Here is a 16,484-nt window from a genome sequence, read left to right as displayed (position 1 = left end):
GTTTGTGGATGGGGTGGTGGTGGTAGGGGTGGGGGTGGTGGTGTTAGTGGGTTGGGTGGTGGTGACAGCGGTGGGGGTGGTGTTGGTTGGTTGGGTGGTGGTGGTAGGGGTGGGGGTTGTGGTGTTGTTGGTTAATGAGGTGGTGGTGGTAGGGGTGGGGGTGGTGGTGGTCATAGGACTGGGGGTTGTGGTGGTGTTGGTTGGTTGGGTGGTGGTGGTAGGGGTGGGGGTTGTGGTGTTAGTGGGTTGGGTGGTGGTGGTAAGGGTGGGGGTTGTGGTGTTGGTTGGTTGGGTGGTGGTGGTAGGGGTGGGGGTGGTGTTGTGATTGGGTTGGGTGGTGGTGGTAGGGGTGGGGGTTGTGGTGTTATTGGTGGGTTGGGTGGTGGTGGTAGGGGTGGGGGTTGTGGTGTTGGTGGATGGGGTGGTGGTGGTAGGGGTAGGGGTGGTGGTGGTCATAGGGGAGGGGGTTGTGGTGGTGTTGGTGGGTTGGGTGGTGGTGGTAGGGGTGGGGGTGGTAGGGGTTGTGGTGTTGTTGGTGGTTTGGGTGGTGGTGGTAGGGGTGGGTTTGGAGGTGGTGGTAGTCGTAGTGGTAGGGATGGTGGTGGTGTTGGAGGTGGGCGTGGAGGTGGTGGCAGTGTTAGGGGGGGTGGTGGTGGTGGTGTTGCTGGGTTGGGTGGTGGTGGTAGGGGTAGGGGTGGTGGTGGTCATAGGGGAGGGGTTTGTGGTGGTGTTGGTGGGTTGGGTGGTGGTGGTAGGGGTGGGGGTTGTTGTGTTATTGGTGGGTTGGGTGGTGGTGGTAGGGTTGGGGGTGGTGGTGGTCTTGGTAGGGGTGGGGGTTGTGGTGTTAGTGGGTTGGGTGGGGGTGGTAAGGGTGGGGGTGGTGTTGTGATTGGGTTGGGTGGTGGTGGTAGGGGTGGGGGTTGTGGTGTTGTTGGTGGGTTGGGTGGTGGTAGGGGTGGTGGTGGTGGTGTTGTTGGGTTCGGTGGTGGTGGTAGGGGTGGAAGTGGTGGTGTTATTGGTGGGTTGGGTGGTGGTGGTAGGGGTGGGGGTTGTGGTGGTGTTTGTGGATGGGGTGGTGGTGGTAGGGGTGGGGGTGGTCATGGTCATAGGGGTGGGGGTTGTGGTGTTGTTGGTGGATTGGGTGGTGGTGGTAGGGGTGGGGGTGGTGGTGTTATTGGGTTGGGTTGTGGTGGTAGGGGTGGGGGTGTTGGTGTTGTTGGTGGGTTGGGTGGTGGTGACAGCGGTGGGGGTGGTGTTGGTGGGTTGGGTGGTGGTGGTAGGGGTGGGGGTTGTGGTGTTGTTGGTTAATGAGGTGGTGGTGGTAGGGGTGGGGGTGGTGGTGGTCATAGGGGTGGGGGTTGTGGTGGTGTTGGTTGGTTGGGTGGTGGTGGTAGGGGTGGGGGTGGTGGTGTTATTGGGTTCGGTGGTGGTGGTAGGGGTGGGGGTTGTGGTGTTGTTTGTGGATGGGGTGGTGGTGGTAGGGGTGGGGGTGGTGGTGTTAGTGGGTTGGGTGGTGGTGACAGCGGTGGGGGTGGTGTTGGTGGGTTGGGTGGTGGTGGTAGGGGTGGGGGTTGTGGTGTTGTTGGTTAATGAGGTGGTGGTGGTAGGGGTGGGGGTGGTGGTGGTCATAGGGCTGGGGGTTGTGGTGGTGTTGGTTGGTTGGGTGGTGGTGGTAGGGGTAGGGGTGGTGGTGGTCATAGGGGAGGGGGTTGTGGTGCTGTTGGTGGGTTGGGTGGTGGTGGTAGAGGTGGGGGTTGTGGTGGTGTTGGTGGGTTGGGTGGTGGTGGTAGGGGTGGGGGTTGTGGTGGTGTTGGTGGATGTGGTGGTGGTGGTAGGGGAGGAGGTTGTGGTGGTGTTGGTGGGTTGGGTGGTGATGGTAGGGGTGGGGGTTGTGGTGTTATTGGTGGGTTGGGTGGTGGTGGTAGGGGTGGGGGTTGTGGTGGTGTTCGTGGACGGGGTGGTGGTAGGGGTTGTGGTGGTGTTGGTGGGTTGGGTGGTGGTGGTAGGGGTGGGGGTTGTGGTGTTAGTGGTGGGTTGGGTGGTGGTGGTAGGGGTGGGGGTTGTGGTGTTGTTGGGTTGGGTGGTGGTGGTAGGGGTGGGGGTTGTGGTGGTGTTCGTGGACGGGGTGGTGGTGGTAGGGGTGGGGGTTCTGGTGGTGTTTGTGGATGGGGTGGTGGTGGTAGGGGTGGGGTTGGTCGTGGTCATAGGGGTGGGGGTTGTGGTGTTGTTGGTGGATTGGGTGGTGGTGGTAGGGGTGGGGGTGGTGGTCTTGTTGGCGGGTTGGGTGGTGGTGATAGGGGTGGGGGTGGTGTTGGTGGGTTGGGTGGTGGTGGTAGGGGTGGGGGTTGTGGTGTTGTTGCTTAATGAGGTGGTGGTGGTAGGGGTGGGGGTGGTGGTGGTCATAGGGGAGGGGGTTGTGGTGGTGTTGGTTGGTTGGGTGGTGGTGGTAGGGGTGGGGGTTGTGGTGTTGTTGGTGGGTTGGGTGGTGGTGGTAGGGGTGGGGGTGGTGGTGTTAGTGGGTTGGGTGGTGATGGTAGCGGTGGGGGTTGTGGTGGTGTTGGTGGTTTGGGTGGTGGTGGTAGGGGTGGGGGTTGTGGTGTTGTTGGTGGTTTGGGTGGTGGTGGTAGGGGTGGGTTTGGAGGTGGTGGTAGTCGTAGTGGTAGGGATGGTGGTGGTGTTGGAGGTGGGCGTGGAGGTGGTGGCAGTGTTAGGGGGGGTGGTGGTGGTGGTGTTGCTGGGTTGGGTGGTGGTGGTAGGGGTAGGGGTGGTGGTGGTCATAGGGGAGGGGTTTGTGGTGGTGTTGGTGGGTTGGGTGGTGGTGGTAGGGGTGGGGGTTGTTGTGTTATTGGTGGGTTGGGTGGTGGTGGTAGGGTTGGGGGTGGTGGTGGTCTTGGTAGGGGTGGGGGTTGTGGTGTTAGTGGGTTGGGTGGGGGTGGTAAGGGTGGGGGTGGTGTTGTGATTGGGTTGGGTGGTGGTGGTAGGGGTGGGGGTTGTGGTGTTGTTGGTGGGTTGGGTGGTGGTAGGGGTGGTGGTGGTGGTGTTGTTGGGTTCGGTGGTGGTGGTAGGGGTGGAAGTGGTGGTGTTATTGGTGGGTTGGGTGGTGGTGGTAGGGGTGGGGGTTGTGGTGGTGTTTGTGGATGGGGTGGTGGTGGTAGGGGTGGGGTTGGTCATGGTCATAGGGGTGGGGGTTGTGGTGTTGTTGGTGGATTGGGTGGTGGTGGTAGGGGTGGGGGTGGTGTTGTTATTGGGTTGGGTTGTGGTGGTAGGGGTGGGGGTGTTGGTGTTGTTGGTGGGTTGGGTGGTGGTGACAGCGGTGGGGGTGGTGTTGGTGGGTTGGGTGGTGGTGGTAGGGGTGGGGGTTGTGGTGTTGTTGGTTAATGAGGTGGTGGTGGTAGGGGTGGGGGTGGTGGTGGTCATAGGGGTGGGGGTTGTGGTGGTGTTGGTTGGTTGGGTGGTGGTGGTAGGGGTGGGGGTGGTGGTGTTACTGGGTTCGGTGGTGGTGGTAGGGGTGGGGGTTGTGGTGTTGTTTGTGGATGGGGTGGTGGTGGTAGGGGTGGGGGTGGTGGTGTTAGTGGGTTGGGTGGTGGTGACAGCGGTGGGGGTGGTGTTGGTTGGTTGGGTGGTGGTGGTAGGGGTGGGGGTTGTGGTGTTGTTGGTTAATGAGGTGGTGGTGGTAGGGGTGGGGGTGGTGGTGGTCATAGGACTGGGGGTTGTGGTGGTGTTGGTTGGTTGGGTGGTGGTGGTAGGGGTGGGGGTTGTGGTGTTAGTGGGTTGGGTGGTGGTGGTAAGGGTGGGGGTTGTGGTGTTGGTTGGTTGGGTGGTGGTGGTAGGGGTGGGGGTGGTGTTGTGATTGGGTTGGGTGGTGGTGGTAGGGGTGGGGGTTGTGGTGTTATTGGTGGGTTGGGTGGTGGTGGTAGGGGTGGGGGTTGTGGTGTTGGTGGATGGGGTGGTGGTGGTAGGGGTAGGGGTGGTGGTGGTCATAGGGGAGGGGGTTGTGGTGGTGTTGGTGGGTTGGGTGGTGGTGGTAGGGGTGGGGGTGGTAGGGGTTGTGGTGTTGTTGGTGGTTTGGGTGGTGGTGGTAGGGGTGGGTTTGGAGGTGGTGGTAGTCGTAGTGGTAGGGATGGTGGTGGTGTTGGAGGTGGGCGTGGAGGTGGTGGCAGTGTTAGGGGGGGTGGTGGTGGTGGTGTTGCTGGGTTGGGTGGTGGTGGTAGGGGTAGGGGTGGTGGTGGTCATAGGGGAGGGGTTTGTGGTGGTGTTGGTGGGTTGGGTGGTGGTGGTAGGGGTGGGGGTTGTTGTGTTATTGGTGGGTTGGGTGGTGGTGGTAGGGTTGGGGGTGGTGGTGGTCTTGGTAGGGGTGGGGGTTGTGGTGTTAGTGGGTTGGGTGGGGGTGGTAAGGGTGGGGGTGGTGTTGTGATTGGGTTGGGTGGTGGTGGTAGGGGTGGGGGTTGTGGTGTTGTTGGTGGGTTGGGTGGTGGTAGGGGTGGTGGTGGTGGTGTTGTTGGGTTCGGTGGTGGTGGTAGGGGTGGAAGTGGTGGTGTTATTGGTGGGTTGGGTGGTGGTGGTAGGGGTGGGGGTTGTGGTGGTGTTTGTGGATGGGGTGGTGGTGGTAGGGGTGGGGGTGGTCATGGTCATAGGGGTGGGGGTTGTGGTGTTGTTGGTGGATTGGGTGGTGGTGGTAGGGGTGGGGGTGGTGGTGTTATTGGGTTGGGTTGTGGTGGTAGGGGTGGGGTTGTTGGTGTTGTTGGTGGGTTGGGTGGTGGTGACAGCGGTGGGGGTGGTGTTGGTGGGTTGGGTGGTGGTGGTAGGGGTGGGGGTTGTGGTGTTGTTGGTTAATGAGGTGGTGGTGGTAGGGGTGGGGGTGGTGGTGGTCATAGGGGTGGGGGTTGTGGTGGTGTTGGTTGGTTGGGTGGTGGTGGTAGGGGTGGGGGTGGTGGTGTTATTGGGTTCGGTGGTGGTGGTAGGGGTGGGGGTTGTGGTGTTAGTGGGTTGGGTGGTGGTGACAGCGGTGGGGGTGGTGTTGGTGGGTTGGGTGGTGGTGGTAGGGGTGGGGGTTGTGGTGTTGTTGGTTAATGAGGTGGTGGTGGTAGGGGTGGGGGTGGTGGTGGTCATAGGGCTGGGGGTTGTGGTGGTGTTGGTTGGTTGGGTGGTGGTGGTAGGTGTAGGGGTGGTGGTGGTCATAGGGGAGGGGGTTGTGGTGCTGTTGGTGGGTTGGGTGGTGGTGGTAGAGGTGGGGGTTGTGGTGGTGTTGGTGGGTTGGGTGGTGGTGGTAGGGGTGGGGGTTGTGGTGGTGTTGGTGGATGTGGTGGTGGTGGTAGGGGAGGAGGTTGTGGTGGTGTTGGTGGGTTGGGTGGTGATGGTAGGGGTGGGGGTTGTGGTGTTATTGGTGGGTTGGGTGGTGGTGGTAGGGGTGGGGGTTGTGGTGGTGTTCGTGGACGGGGTGGTGGTAGGGGTTGTGGTGGTGTTGGTGGGTTGGGTGGTGGTGGTAGGGGTGGGGGTTGTGGTGTTAGTGGTGGGTTGGGTGGTGGTGGTAGGGGTGGGGGTTGTGGTGTTGTTGGGTTGGGTGGTGGTGGTAGGGGTGGGGGTTGTGGTGGTGTTCGTGGACGGGGTGGTGGTGGTAGGGGTGGGGGTTCTGGTGGTGTTTGTGGATGGGGTGGTGGTGGTAGGGGTGGGGTTGGTCGTGGTCATAGGGGTGGGGGTTGTGGTGTTGTTGGTGGATTGGGTGGTGGTGGTAGGGGTGGGGGTGGTGGTCTTGTTGGCGGGTTGGGTGGTGGTGATAGGGGTGGGGGTGGTGTTGGTGGGTTGGGTGGTGGTGGTAGGGGTGGGGGTTGTGGTGTTGTTGCTTAATGAGGTGGTGGTGGTAGGGGTGGGGGTGGTGGTGGTCATAGGGGAGGGGGTTGTGGTGGTGTTGGTTGGTTGGGTGGTGGTGGTAGGGGTGGGGGTTGTGGTGTTGTTGGTGGGTTGGGTGGTGGTGGTAGGGGTGGGGGTGGTGGTGTTAGTGGGTTGGGTGGTGATGGTAGCGGTGGGGGTTGTGGTGGTGTTGGTGGTTTGGGTGGTGGTGGTAGGGGTGGGGGTTGTGGTGTTGTTGGTGGTTTGGGTGGTGGTGGTAGGGGTGGGTTTGGAGGTGGTGGTAGTCGTAGTGGTAGGGATGGTGGTGGTGTTGGAGGTGGGCGTGGAGGTGGTGGCAGTGTTAGGGGGGGTGGTGGTGGTGGTGTTGCTGGGTTGGGTGGTGGTGGTAGGGGTAGGGGTGGTGGTGGTCATAGGGGAGGGGTTTGTGGTGGTGTTGGTGGGTTGGGTGGTGGTGGTAGGGGTGGGGGTTGTTGTGTTATTGGTGGGTTGGGTGGTGGTGGTAGGGTTGGGGGTGGTGGTGGTCTTGGTAGGGGTGGGGGTTGTGGTGTTAGTGGGTTGGGTGGGGGTGGTAAGGGTGGGGGTGGTGTTGTGATTGGGTTGGGTGGTGGTGGTAGGGGTGGGGGTTGTGGTGTTGTTGGTGGGTTGGGTGGTGGTAGGGGTGGTGGTGGTGGTGTTGTTGGGTTCGGTGGTGGTGGTAGGGGTGGAAGTGGTGGTGTTATTGGTGGGTTGGGTGGTGGTGGTAGGGGTGGGGGTGGTGTTGTTATTGGGTTGGGTTGTGGTGGTAGGGGTGGGGGTGTTGGTGTTGTTGGTGGGTTGGGTGGTGGTGACAGCGGTGGGGGTGGTGTTGGTGGGTTGGATGGTGGTGGTAGGGGTGGGGGTTGTGGTGTTGTTGGTTAATGAGGTGGTGGTGGTAGGGGTGGGGGTGGTGGTGGTCATAGGGGTGGGGGTTGTGGTGGTGTTGGTTGGTTGGGTGGTGGTGGTAGGGGTGGGGGTGGTGGTGTTACTGGGTTCGGTGGTGGTGGTAGGGGTGGGGGTTGTGGTGTTGTTTGTGGATGGGGTGGTGGTGGTAGGGGTGGGGGTGGTGGTGTTAGTGGGTTGGGTGGTGGTGACAGCGGTGGGGGTGGTGTTGGTTGGTTGGGTGGTGGTGGTAGGGGTGGGGGTTGTGGTGTTGTTGGTTAATGAGGTGGTGGTGGTAGGGGTGGGGGTGGTGGTGGTCATAGGACTGGGGGTTGTGGTGGTGTTGGTTGGTTGGGTGGTGGTGGTAGGGGTGGGGGTTGTGGTGTTAGTGGGTTGGGTGGTGGTGGTAAGGGTGGGGGTTGTGGTGTTGGTTGGTTGGGTGGTGGTGGTAGGGGTGGGGGTGGTGTTGTGATTGGGTTGGGTGGTGGTGGTAGGGGTGGGGGTTGTGGTGTTATTGGTGGGTTGGGTGGTGGTGGTAGGGGTGGGGGTTGTGGTGTTGGTGGATGGGGTGGTGGTGGTAGGGGTAGGGGTGGTGGTGGTCATAGGGGAGGGGGTTGTGGTGGTGTTGGTGGGTTGGGTGGTGGTGGTAGGGGTGGGGGTGGTAGGGGTTGTGGTGTTGTTGGTGGTTTGGGTGGTGGTGGTAGGGGTGGGTTTGGAGGTGGTGGTAGTCGTAGTGGTAGGGATGGTGGTGGTGTTGGAGGTGGGCGTGGAGGTGGTGGCAGTGTTAGGGGGGGTGGTGGTGGTGGTGTTGCTGGGTTGGGTGGTGGTGGTAGGGGTAGGGGTGGTGGTGGTCATAGGGGAGGGGTTTGTGGTGGTGTTGGTGGGTTGGGTGGTGGTGGTAGGGGTGGGGGTTGTTGTGTTATTGGTGGGTTGGGTGGTGGTGGTAGGGTTGGGGGTGGTGGTGGTCTTGGTAGGGGTGGGGGTTGTGGTGTTAGTGGGTTGGGTGGGGGTGGTAAGGGTGGGGGTGGTGTTGTGATTGGGTTGGGTGGTGGTGGTAGGGGTGGGGGTTGTGGTGTTGTTGGTGGGTTGGGTGGTGGTAGGGGTGGTGGTGGTGGTGTTGTTGGGTTCGGTGGTGGTGGTAGGGGTGGAAGTGGTGGTGTTATTGGTGGGTTGGGTGGTGGTGGTAGGGGTGGGGGTTGTGGTGGTGTTTGTGGATGGGGTGGTGGTGGTAGGGGTGGGGGTGGTCATGGTCATAGGGGTGGGGGTTGTGGTGTTGTTGGTGGATTGGGTGGTGGTGGTAGGGGTGGGGGTGGTGGTGTTATTGGGTTGGGTTGTGGTGGTAGGGGTGGGGGTGTTGGTGTTGTTGGTGGGTTGGGTGGTGGTGACAGCGGTGGGGGTGGTGTTGGTGGGTTGGGTGGTGGTGGTAGGGGTGGGGGTTGTGGTGTTGTTGGTTAATGAGGTGGTGGTGGTAGGGGTGGGGGTGGTGGTGGTCATAGGGGTGGGGGTTGTGGTGGTGTTGGTTGGTTGGGTGGTGGTGGTAGGGGTGGGGGTGGTGGTGTTATTGGGTTCGGTGGTGGTGGTAGGGGTGGGGGTTGTGGTGTTGTTTGTGGATGGGGTGGTGGTGGTAGGGGTGGGGGTGGTGGTGTTAGTGGGTTGGGTGGTGGTGACAGCGGTGGGGGTGGTGTTGGTGGGTTGGGTGGTGGTGGTAGGGGTGGGGGTTGTGGTGTTGTTGGTTAATGAGGTGGTGGTGGTAGGGGTGGGGGTGGTGGTGGTCATAGGGCTGGGGGTTGTGGTGGTGTTGGTTGGTTGGGTGGTGGTGGTAGGGGTAGGGGTGGTGGTGGTCATAGGGGAGGGGGTTGTGGTGCTGTTGGTGGGTTGGGTGGTGGTGGTAGAGGTGGGGGTTGTGGTGGTGTTGGTGGGTTGGGTGGTGGTGGTAGGGGTGGGGGTTGTGGTGGTGTTGGTGGATGTGGTGGTGGTGGTAGGGGAGGAGGTTGTGGTGGTGTTGGTGGGTTGGGTGGTGATGGTAGGGGTGGGGGTTGTGGTGTTATTGGTGGGTTGGGTGGTGGTGGTAGGGGTGGGGGTTGTGGTGGTGTTCGTGGACGGGGTGGTGGTAGGGGTTGTGGTGGTGTTGGTGGGTTGGGTGGTGGTGGTAGGGGTGGGGGTTGTGGTGTTAGTGGTGGGTTGGGTGGTGGTGGTAGGTGTGGGGGTTGTGGTGTTGTTGGGTTGGGTGGTGGTGGTAGGGGTGGGGGTTCTGGTGGTGTTCGTGGACGGGGTGGTGGTGGTAGGGGTGGGGGTTCTGGTGGTGTTTGTGGATGGGGTGGTGGTGGTAGGGGTGGGGTTGGTCGTGGTCATAGGGGTGGGGGTTGTGGTGTTGTTGGTGGATTGGGTGGTGGTGGTAGGGGTGGGGGTGGTGGTCTTGTTGGCGGGTTGGGTGGTGGTGATAGGGGTGGGGGTGGTGTTGGTGGGTTGGGTGGTGGTGGTAGGGGTGGGGGTTGTGGTGTTGTTGCTTAATGAGGTGGTGGTGGTAGGGGTGGGGGTGGTGGTGGTCATAGGGGAGGGGGTTGTGGTGGTGTTGGTTGGTTGGGTGGTGGTGGTAGGGGTGGCGGTTGTGGTGTTGTTGGTGGGTTGGGTGGTGGTGGTAGGGGTGGGGGTGGTGGTGTTAGTGGGTTGGGTGGTGATGGTAGCGGTGGGGGTTGTGGTGGTGTTGGTGGTTTGGGTGGTGGTGGTAGGGGTGGGGGTTGTGGTGTTGTTGGTGGATGTGGTGGTGGTAGGAGTAGGGGTGGTGGTGGTCATAGGCGAGGGGGTTGTGGTGGTGTTGGTTGGGTGGGTGGTAGTGGTAGGGGTGGGGGTTGTGGTGTTAGTGGGTTGGGTGGTGGTGGTAAGGGTGGGGGTTGTGGTGTTGGTTGGTTGGGTGGTGGTGGTAGGGGTGGGGGTGGTGTTGTGATTGGGTTGGGTGGTGGTGGTAGGGGTGGGGGTTGTGGTGTTATTGGTGGGTTGGGTGGTGGTGGTAGGGGTGGGGGTTGTGGTGTTGGTGGATGGGGTGGTGGTGGTAGGGGTAGGGGTGGTGGTGGTCATAGGGGAGGGGGTTGTGGTGGTGTTGGTGGGTTGGGTGGTGGTGGTAGGGGTGGGGGTGGTAGGGGTTGTGGTGTTGTTGGTGGTTTGGGTGGTGGTGGTAGGGGTGGGTTTGGAGGTGGTGGTAGTCGTAGTGGTAGGGATGGTGGTGGTGTTGGAGGTGGGCGTGGAGGTGGTGGCAGTGTTAGGGGGGGTGGTGGTGGTGGTGTTGCTGGGTTGGGTGGTGGTGGTAGGGGTAGGGGTGGTGGTGGTCATAGGGGAGGGGTTTGTGGTGGTGTTGGTGGGTTGGGTGGTGGTGGTAGGGGTGGGGGTTGTTGTGTTATTGGTGGGTTGGGTGGTGGTGGTAGGGTTGGGGGTGGTGGTGGTCTTGGTAGGGGTGGGGGTTGTGGTGTTAGTGGGTTGGGTGGGGGTGGTAAGGGTGGGGGTGGTGTTGTGATTGGGTTGGGTGGTGGTGGTAGGGGTGGGGGTTGTGGTGTTGTTGGTGGGTTGGGTGGTGGTAGGGGTGGTGGTGGTGGTGTTGTTGGGTTCGGTGGTGGTGGTAGGGGTGGAAGTGGTGGTGTTATTGGTGGGTTGGGTGGTGGTGGTAGGGGTGGGGGTTGTGGTGGTGTTTGTGGATGGGGTGGTGGTGGTAGGGGTGGGGTTGGTCATGGTCATAGGGGTGGGGGTTGTGGTGTTGTTGGTGGATTGGGTGGTGGTGGTAGGGGTGGGGGTGGTGGTGTTATTGGGTTGGGTTGTGGTGGTAGGGGTGGGGGTGTTGGTGTTGTTGGTGGGTTGGGTGGTGGTGACAGCGGTGGGGGTGGTGTTGGTGGGTTGGGTGGTGGTGGTAGGGGTGGGGGTTGTGGTGTTGTTGGTTAATGAGGTGGTGGTGGTAGGGGTGGGGGTGGTGGTGGTCATAGGGGTGGGGGTTGTGGTGGTGTTGGTTGGTTGGGTGGTGGTGGTAGGGGTGGGGGTGGTGGTGTTATTGGGTTCGGTGGTGGTGGTAGGGGTGGGGGTTGTGGTGTTGTTTGTGGATGGGGTGGTGGTGGTAGGGGTGGGGGTGGTGGTGTTAGTGGGTTGGGTGGTGGTGACAGCGGTGGGGGTGGTGTTGGTGGGTTGGGTGGTGGTGGTAGGGGTGGGGGTTGTGGTGTTGTTGGTTAATGAGGTGGTGGTGGTAGGGGTGGGGGTGGTGGTGGTCATAGGGCTGGGGGTTGTGGTGGTGTTGGTTGGTTGGGTGGTGGTGGTAGGGGTGGGGGTGGTGGTGTTATTGGGTTCGGTGGTGGTGGTAGGGGGGGTTGTGGTGTTGTTGGTTAATGAGGTGGTGGTGGTAGGGGTGGGGGTGGTGGTGGTCATAGGGCTGGGGGTTGTGGTGGTGTTGGTTGGTTGGGTGGTGGTGGTAGGGGTAGGGGTGGTGGTGGTCATAGGGGAGGGGGTTGTGGTGCTGTTGGTGGGTTGGGTGGTGGTGGTAGAGGTGGGGGTTGTGGTGGTGTTGGTGGGTTGGGTGGTGGTGGTAGGGGTTGGGGTTGTGGTGGTGTTGGTGGATGTGGTGGTGGTGGTAGGGTTGGGGGTGGTGGTGGTCTTGGTAGGGGTGGGGGTTGTGGTGTTGTTGGTGGTTTGGGTGGTGGTGGTAGGGGTGGGGGTGGTGGTGTTGTTGGGTTGGGTGGTGGTGGTAGGGATGGGGGTGGTGGTGTTATTGGTGGCTTGGGTGGTGGTGGTAGCGGTGGGGGTTGTGGTGTTGTTGGTGGATTGGGTGGTGGTGGTACGGGTGGGGGTTGTGGTGTTGTTGGTGGGTTGGGTGGTGGTGGTAGGGTTGGGGGTTGTGGTGGTGTTGGTGGATGCGGTGGTGGTGGTAGGGGTTGTGGTGTTGTTGGTGGGTTGGGTGCTGGTGGTAGGGGTGGGGGTTGTGGTGGTGTTGGTGGTTGGGGTGGTGGTGGTAGGGGTTGTGGTGTTGTTGGTGGGTTGGGTGGTGGTGGTAGGGGTGGGGGTGGTGGTGTTGTTGGGTTCGGTGGTGGTGGTAGGGGTTGAAGTGGTGGTTTTATTGGTGGGTTGGGTGGTGGTGGTAGGGGTGCCGGTTGTGGTGTTGTTGGGTTCGGTGGTGGTGGTAGGGATGGAAGTGGTGGTGTTATTGGTGGGTTGGGTGGTGGTGGTAGGGTTGGGGGTTGTGGTGGTGTTTGTGGATGGGGTGGTGGTGGTAGGGGTGGGGTTGGTCATGGCCATAGGGGTGGCGGTTGTGGTGGTGTTGGTGGATTGGGTGGTGGTGGTAGGGGTGGGGGTGGGGGTGTTATTGGGTTGGGTGGTGGTGGTAGGGGTGGGGGTGGTGTTGGTGGGTTGGGTGGTGGTGGTAGGGGTGGGGGTTGTGGTGGTCATAGGGCTGGGGGTTGTGGTGGTGTTATTGGGTTGGGTGGTGGTTGTAGGGGTGGGGGTTGTGGTGTTGTTTGTGGATGGGGTGGTGGTGGTAGGGGTGGGGGTGGTGGTGTTAGTGGGTTGGGTGGTGGTGGTAGGGGTGGGGGTTGTGGTGGTGTTGGTGGATGTGGTGGTAGGAGTAGGGGTAGTGGTGGTCATAGGGGAGGGGGTTGTGGTGGAGGTGGTTGGTTGGGTGGTGGTGGTAGGGTTGGGGGTAGTGGTGTTGTTGGTGGATGTGGTGGTGGTGGTAGGAGTAGGGGTGGTGGTGGTCATAGGGGAGGGGGTTGTGGTGGTGTTGGTTGGTTGGGTGGTAGTGGTAGGGGTGGGGGTAGTGGTGGTCATAGGGGTGGATGTTGTGGTGTTGTTGGTGGATTGGGTGGTGGTGGTAGGGGTGGGGGTGGTGGTTTTAGCCGGTTGGGTGATGGTGGTAGGGGTGGGGGTTGTGCTGTTGTTGGTGGGTTGGGTGGTGGTGGTAGGGGTGGGGGTTGTGGTGTTGTTGGTGGATGGGGTGGTGGTGGTAGGGGTTGTGGTGCTGTTGGTGGGTTGGGTGGTGGTGGTAGGGGTGGGGGTTGTGGTGTTGGTTGGTTGGGTGGTGGTGGTAGGGGTGGGGGTGGTGTTGTGATTGGGTTGGGTGGTGGTGGTAGGGGTGGGGGTTGTGGTGTTGTTGGTGGGTTGGGTGGTGGTAGGGGTGGTGGTGGTGGTGTTGTTGGTGGGTTGGGTGGTGGTAGGGGTGGTGGTGGTGGTGTTGTTGGGTTCGGTGGTGGTGGTAGGGGTGGAAGTGGTGGTGTTATTGGTGGGTTGGGTGGTGGTGGTAGGGGTGGGGGTTGTGGTGGTGTTTGTGGATGGGGTGGTGGTGGTAGGGGTGGGGTTGGTCATGGTCATAGCGGTGGGGGTTGTGGTGTTGTTGGTGGATTGGGTGGTGGTGGTAGGGGTGGGGGTGGTGGTGTTATTGGGTTGGGTTGTGGTGGTAGGGGTGGGGGTGGGTTGGGTGGTGGTGATAGCGGTGGGGGTGGTGTTGGTGGGTTGGGTGGTGGTGGTAGGGGTGGGGGTGGTCATGGTCATAGGGCTGGGGGTTGTGGTGGTGTTGGTGGTTTGGGTGGTGGTGGTAGGGGTGGGGGTGGTGGTGTTATTGGGTTCGGTGGTGGTGGTAGGGGGGGTTGTGGTGTTGTTTGTGGATGAGGGGGTGGTGGTGGTAGGGGTGGGGGTGTTAGTGGGTTGGGTGGTGGTGGTAGCGGTGGGGGTTGTGGTGGTGTTGGTGGTTTGGGTGGTGGTGGTAGCGGTGGGGGTTGTGGTGGTGTTGGTGGTTTGGGTGGTGGTGGTAGGGGTGGGGGTTGTGGTGTTGTTGGTGGATGTGGTGGTGGTGGTAGGAGTAGGGGTGGTGGTGGTCGTAGGGGAGGGGGTTGTGGTGGTGTTGGTTGGTTGGGTGGTAGTGGTAGGGGTGGGGGTTGTGGTGGTGTTGGTGGGTTGGGTGGTGGTGGTAGGGGTGGGGGTGGTGGTCTTGGTAGGGGTGGGTGTTGTGGTGCTGTTGGTGGATTTGGAGGTGCTCGTAGGGGAGGTGGTGGTGTTGTTGGTGGATGGGGTGTTGGTTGTAGGGGTGGTGGTGGTGGTGGTAGGGGTGGTAGGGGTGGAGGTGGTAGTCGTAGTGGTAGGGACGGTGGTGGTGTTGTTGTTGGGTGTGGTAGTGGTGGGTTGGGGGGTGGTGGTTGGGGTGAGCGTGGTGATGCTGGTGGTGGTAGGGGTGGTGGTGGTGGCATTGGAGCTGGTGGTGTTGTTGGTGGTTTGGGTGGTGTTGGTAGGGGTGGGGGTGCTGGTGGTCGTAGGGGTGGGGGTTGTGGTGTTGTTCCTGGTTTTGGTGTTGACCGTAGGGATTGTGGTGGTGTTGGTGGGTTTGGTGGTGGTGGTAGCGTTGAGGGTGTTGTTGGTGGGTGGGGTGGTGGTCATAGGGGAGGGGATGGGGCGGGTAGATTGAGATTTGTTATTGGCCTTTGGAGCTGTGGCGCGTGGTGAAGTATTCCTTGGGCTTGTAGGACTTGTGTGGAGAGTGGGGCTAAGAAACCTGTTGAGGCTCGTGTCTTCATCCCTCTTCGTCCGTGCGGGTCCCTTCTTCTCAACCGGCACCAACGGGTTTCTCCTGCTGGTGGTGTCTGGAGGGTCTTCCTCTCTCTTTTTCACTTTCGTCTCTTGGGCGCGAGGAGTCCAATGCCCCGTCTTGGGTAAAGGAGAACTCTGCCTGATTGGTTGCCCTTTGTCCCGCGGGGCATGCTGGCCAGCATCATCTATGCAGAACAGGCGAGACGATGTGGGTGTCAGAAGGTCCTTTGGATCTTGACCCAATGCTCTGACACCTACCTGCGCCCGGGCTCCTCAGGCGGGTGGCCACCCCCCTCCCAGGACAGGCAGTGACAGTCTCCGGGCCCTTTTGTGGGTGCCTTCCCACTTTCTCCTACATGTCAAGCACCTGCCCTTGCCCCGCAACCACCCACATCCCCCTAAACACATTGACCCCCAAACACCCATGTCCTCCATAGACCAACAACCCCCAAAGACCCGCCCCTGGTTCCCCAAAGACCCCTCCCAAGACCTTCCAGGACTCACAGCTGGAAGCTTCCAGGACGCAAAACCCCATGGATCTCCAAAGAGCCACATCCACCGTCACCAACACCCCCCCAGAGACCTGCCCCTGGTTCTCCCAAGGCCTCTGTTCCAAACTGGCCCCCATGGACCAAAAAGACCTCTATTGTTGAGCTCAAGTGCTTTTAAAGAAAGAGACCAACGATACTCTGAACGGCAAAAGGGACTTTTGCCTTTAGTCCGAGCAGTTAAACAACCCCCAGTTGTCTCCCAACAACCCATGGACCTCCAAAGACCCACATCCACCAAAGTGAACCCCCATTGCCCCCCAAAGACTTGCCCTTGGTTCTCCAAAGACCCCCCCAGACCTTCCAAGACCCACAGTTGGGTCCCAAAAATCCATGGACCCTCCCCCCCCAGAGACCCATAGCTACCCCCCCCCGGACCCCAATTCATGCTTGTTCATGATCAGCCCTGCAGCACGGGGTCCTTGGAAGACCCTCACGCCCACCCCTGTCCCACCTCCAGTCCTCAGGGTGTCCCCCCAGTGACGAAACTGGAGCGGTGGAATGGGAATGGGAGGTCCCAGCACCAGCAGCACCCACCTCTCATGACGACCAGGAAGCAGGTGCAGACCAGGGCCAGGCTACCCCACAGACGAACCCCCATCTCTCCGCACCTCAGAGTTGGGGGCCTGCGGCGGTGGAGGGGGGCACCTTGGCTTGTTCAACCGCTGCCGATCACAGGTGTGGAGGGAATGGGACAGGGAGAGTCGTTGAGGGTGACAGGGACCTTTGGTCACAATTAAGAAGTAGGAGGGATGAAACCTGAGCTGCGGGTGCTGGGAACAAAGGGGCAAGTGCCAACACCCATTTCTCAGCAGACATGTTGTCCCAAGGGACATGTCGTGACATCGGGTGCCCATCGCCCTCCCCTAAGGTCCATGAGATCCTTCGGGGAATGTCCCAGCCATCTCCAAGACCCTGTCCTTTCCCCACCAGCCCTGGCCGTGATTTGTCCCCACCGTGGAGGCAGGTTGGGGGCAGGAGCAGGATGGGGACGGGAATGGGGACGTGAGGTGATGAGGTGGAATGGGGATGTGGGATGAAGATGTGGGATATGGGATGAGGAGGTGGGATGGGGACATGGGACAGGTCCTGTGATGTCAACAGGTCTGGGAAGATAGCATCAGGCTGGGGTCATCAGATGGCAATGTGGTTCCTGGCCAATATTTGGGCCCACGGTGGCTGTGGAGTCATGGTGGTGACACTCTACAGGGTGCTGGTGTCCCCATGATGTCCCCAGCAGGACACCACCCTGGTGCCACGAAGCCCTTTGGAGACCCCATGGTGGAGGACATAGGGAAGGAACATCTTGAGTGTATTTGTAGCCATGCCACCAGCGAGTCCACAGAAACCACCACGTGCACCGGAGATTCTGCAGAAACCATCACTACCACCAGCGACTCCACAGAAACCACCATGATCACCATCATCTCCACAACAACCATGCCCACCACCACCTCTACATACACCACGCCCTCCAGCACCTCTGAAACCACAAGGTTTACCAGCACCTCTGAAACCTTCACAGGCACCAGCATCTCTACAACTGTGGCACCCTCCAGCACCTCTGAAACCTCCACACCCAGCAGCACCTCGATGGTCACCACGCCCACCAGCACCTCCGAAATCCCCACAACCACCAGCACCTCTGAA

General features: G+C 61.1%; 3 protein-coding genes across 3 annotated transcripts; all 3 read right to left on the bottom strand.

Moving 5' to 3' along the window:
• Window positions 1–333: 333 nt before the first annotated feature.
• Window positions 334–6,588, bottom strand: LOC141735264 (uncharacterized; the record flags this gene model as incomplete). Its single annotated transcript, XM_074567873.1, has 4 exons — window positions 334–1,080; window positions 1,363–2,268; window positions 4,435–5,700; window positions 5,851–6,588. Coding segments are annotated over 4 exons (3,657 nt in total), but the record flags the coding sequence as incomplete, so codon positions are not given.
• Window positions 6,589–8,241: 1,653 nt separating this feature from the next.
• On the bottom strand, window positions 8,242–11,214 carry LOC141735263 (uncharacterized; the record flags this gene model as incomplete). The annotated part of the gene is made up of 3 exons (XM_074567872.1): window positions 10,678–11,214; window positions 9,262–10,485; window positions 8,242–8,736 (listed from the first exon to the last, which is right to left on the bottom strand). Coding segments are annotated over exons 1-3 (2,256 nt in total), but the record flags the coding sequence as incomplete, so codon positions are not given.
• On the bottom strand, window positions 11,211–15,435 carry LOC141735262 (uncharacterized). The gene is made up of 5 exons (XM_074567869.1): window positions 15,372–15,435; window positions 14,252–14,471; window positions 13,339–14,038; window positions 12,165–13,179; window positions 11,211–11,233 (listed from the first exon to the last, which is right to left on the bottom strand). The coding sequence occupies exons 1-5, from the start codon at window positions 15,433–15,435 to the stop codon at window positions 11,211–11,213; spliced, it is 2,022 nt and encodes a 673-aa protein (XP_074423970.1).
• Window positions 15,436–16,484: the final 1,049 nt, after the last annotated feature.

This window comes from Larus michahellis, chromosome 30 (assembly GCF_964199755.1).
Source record: "Larus michahellis chromosome 30, bLarMic1.1, whole genome shotgun sequence".
Classification (NCBI taxonomy): Eukaryota; Metazoa; Chordata; class Aves; order Charadriiformes; family Laridae; genus Larus; species Larus michahellis.
Note: the sequence above shows the minus strand (reverse complement) of the source record. Positions and strands in the feature narration are given on the sequence as shown.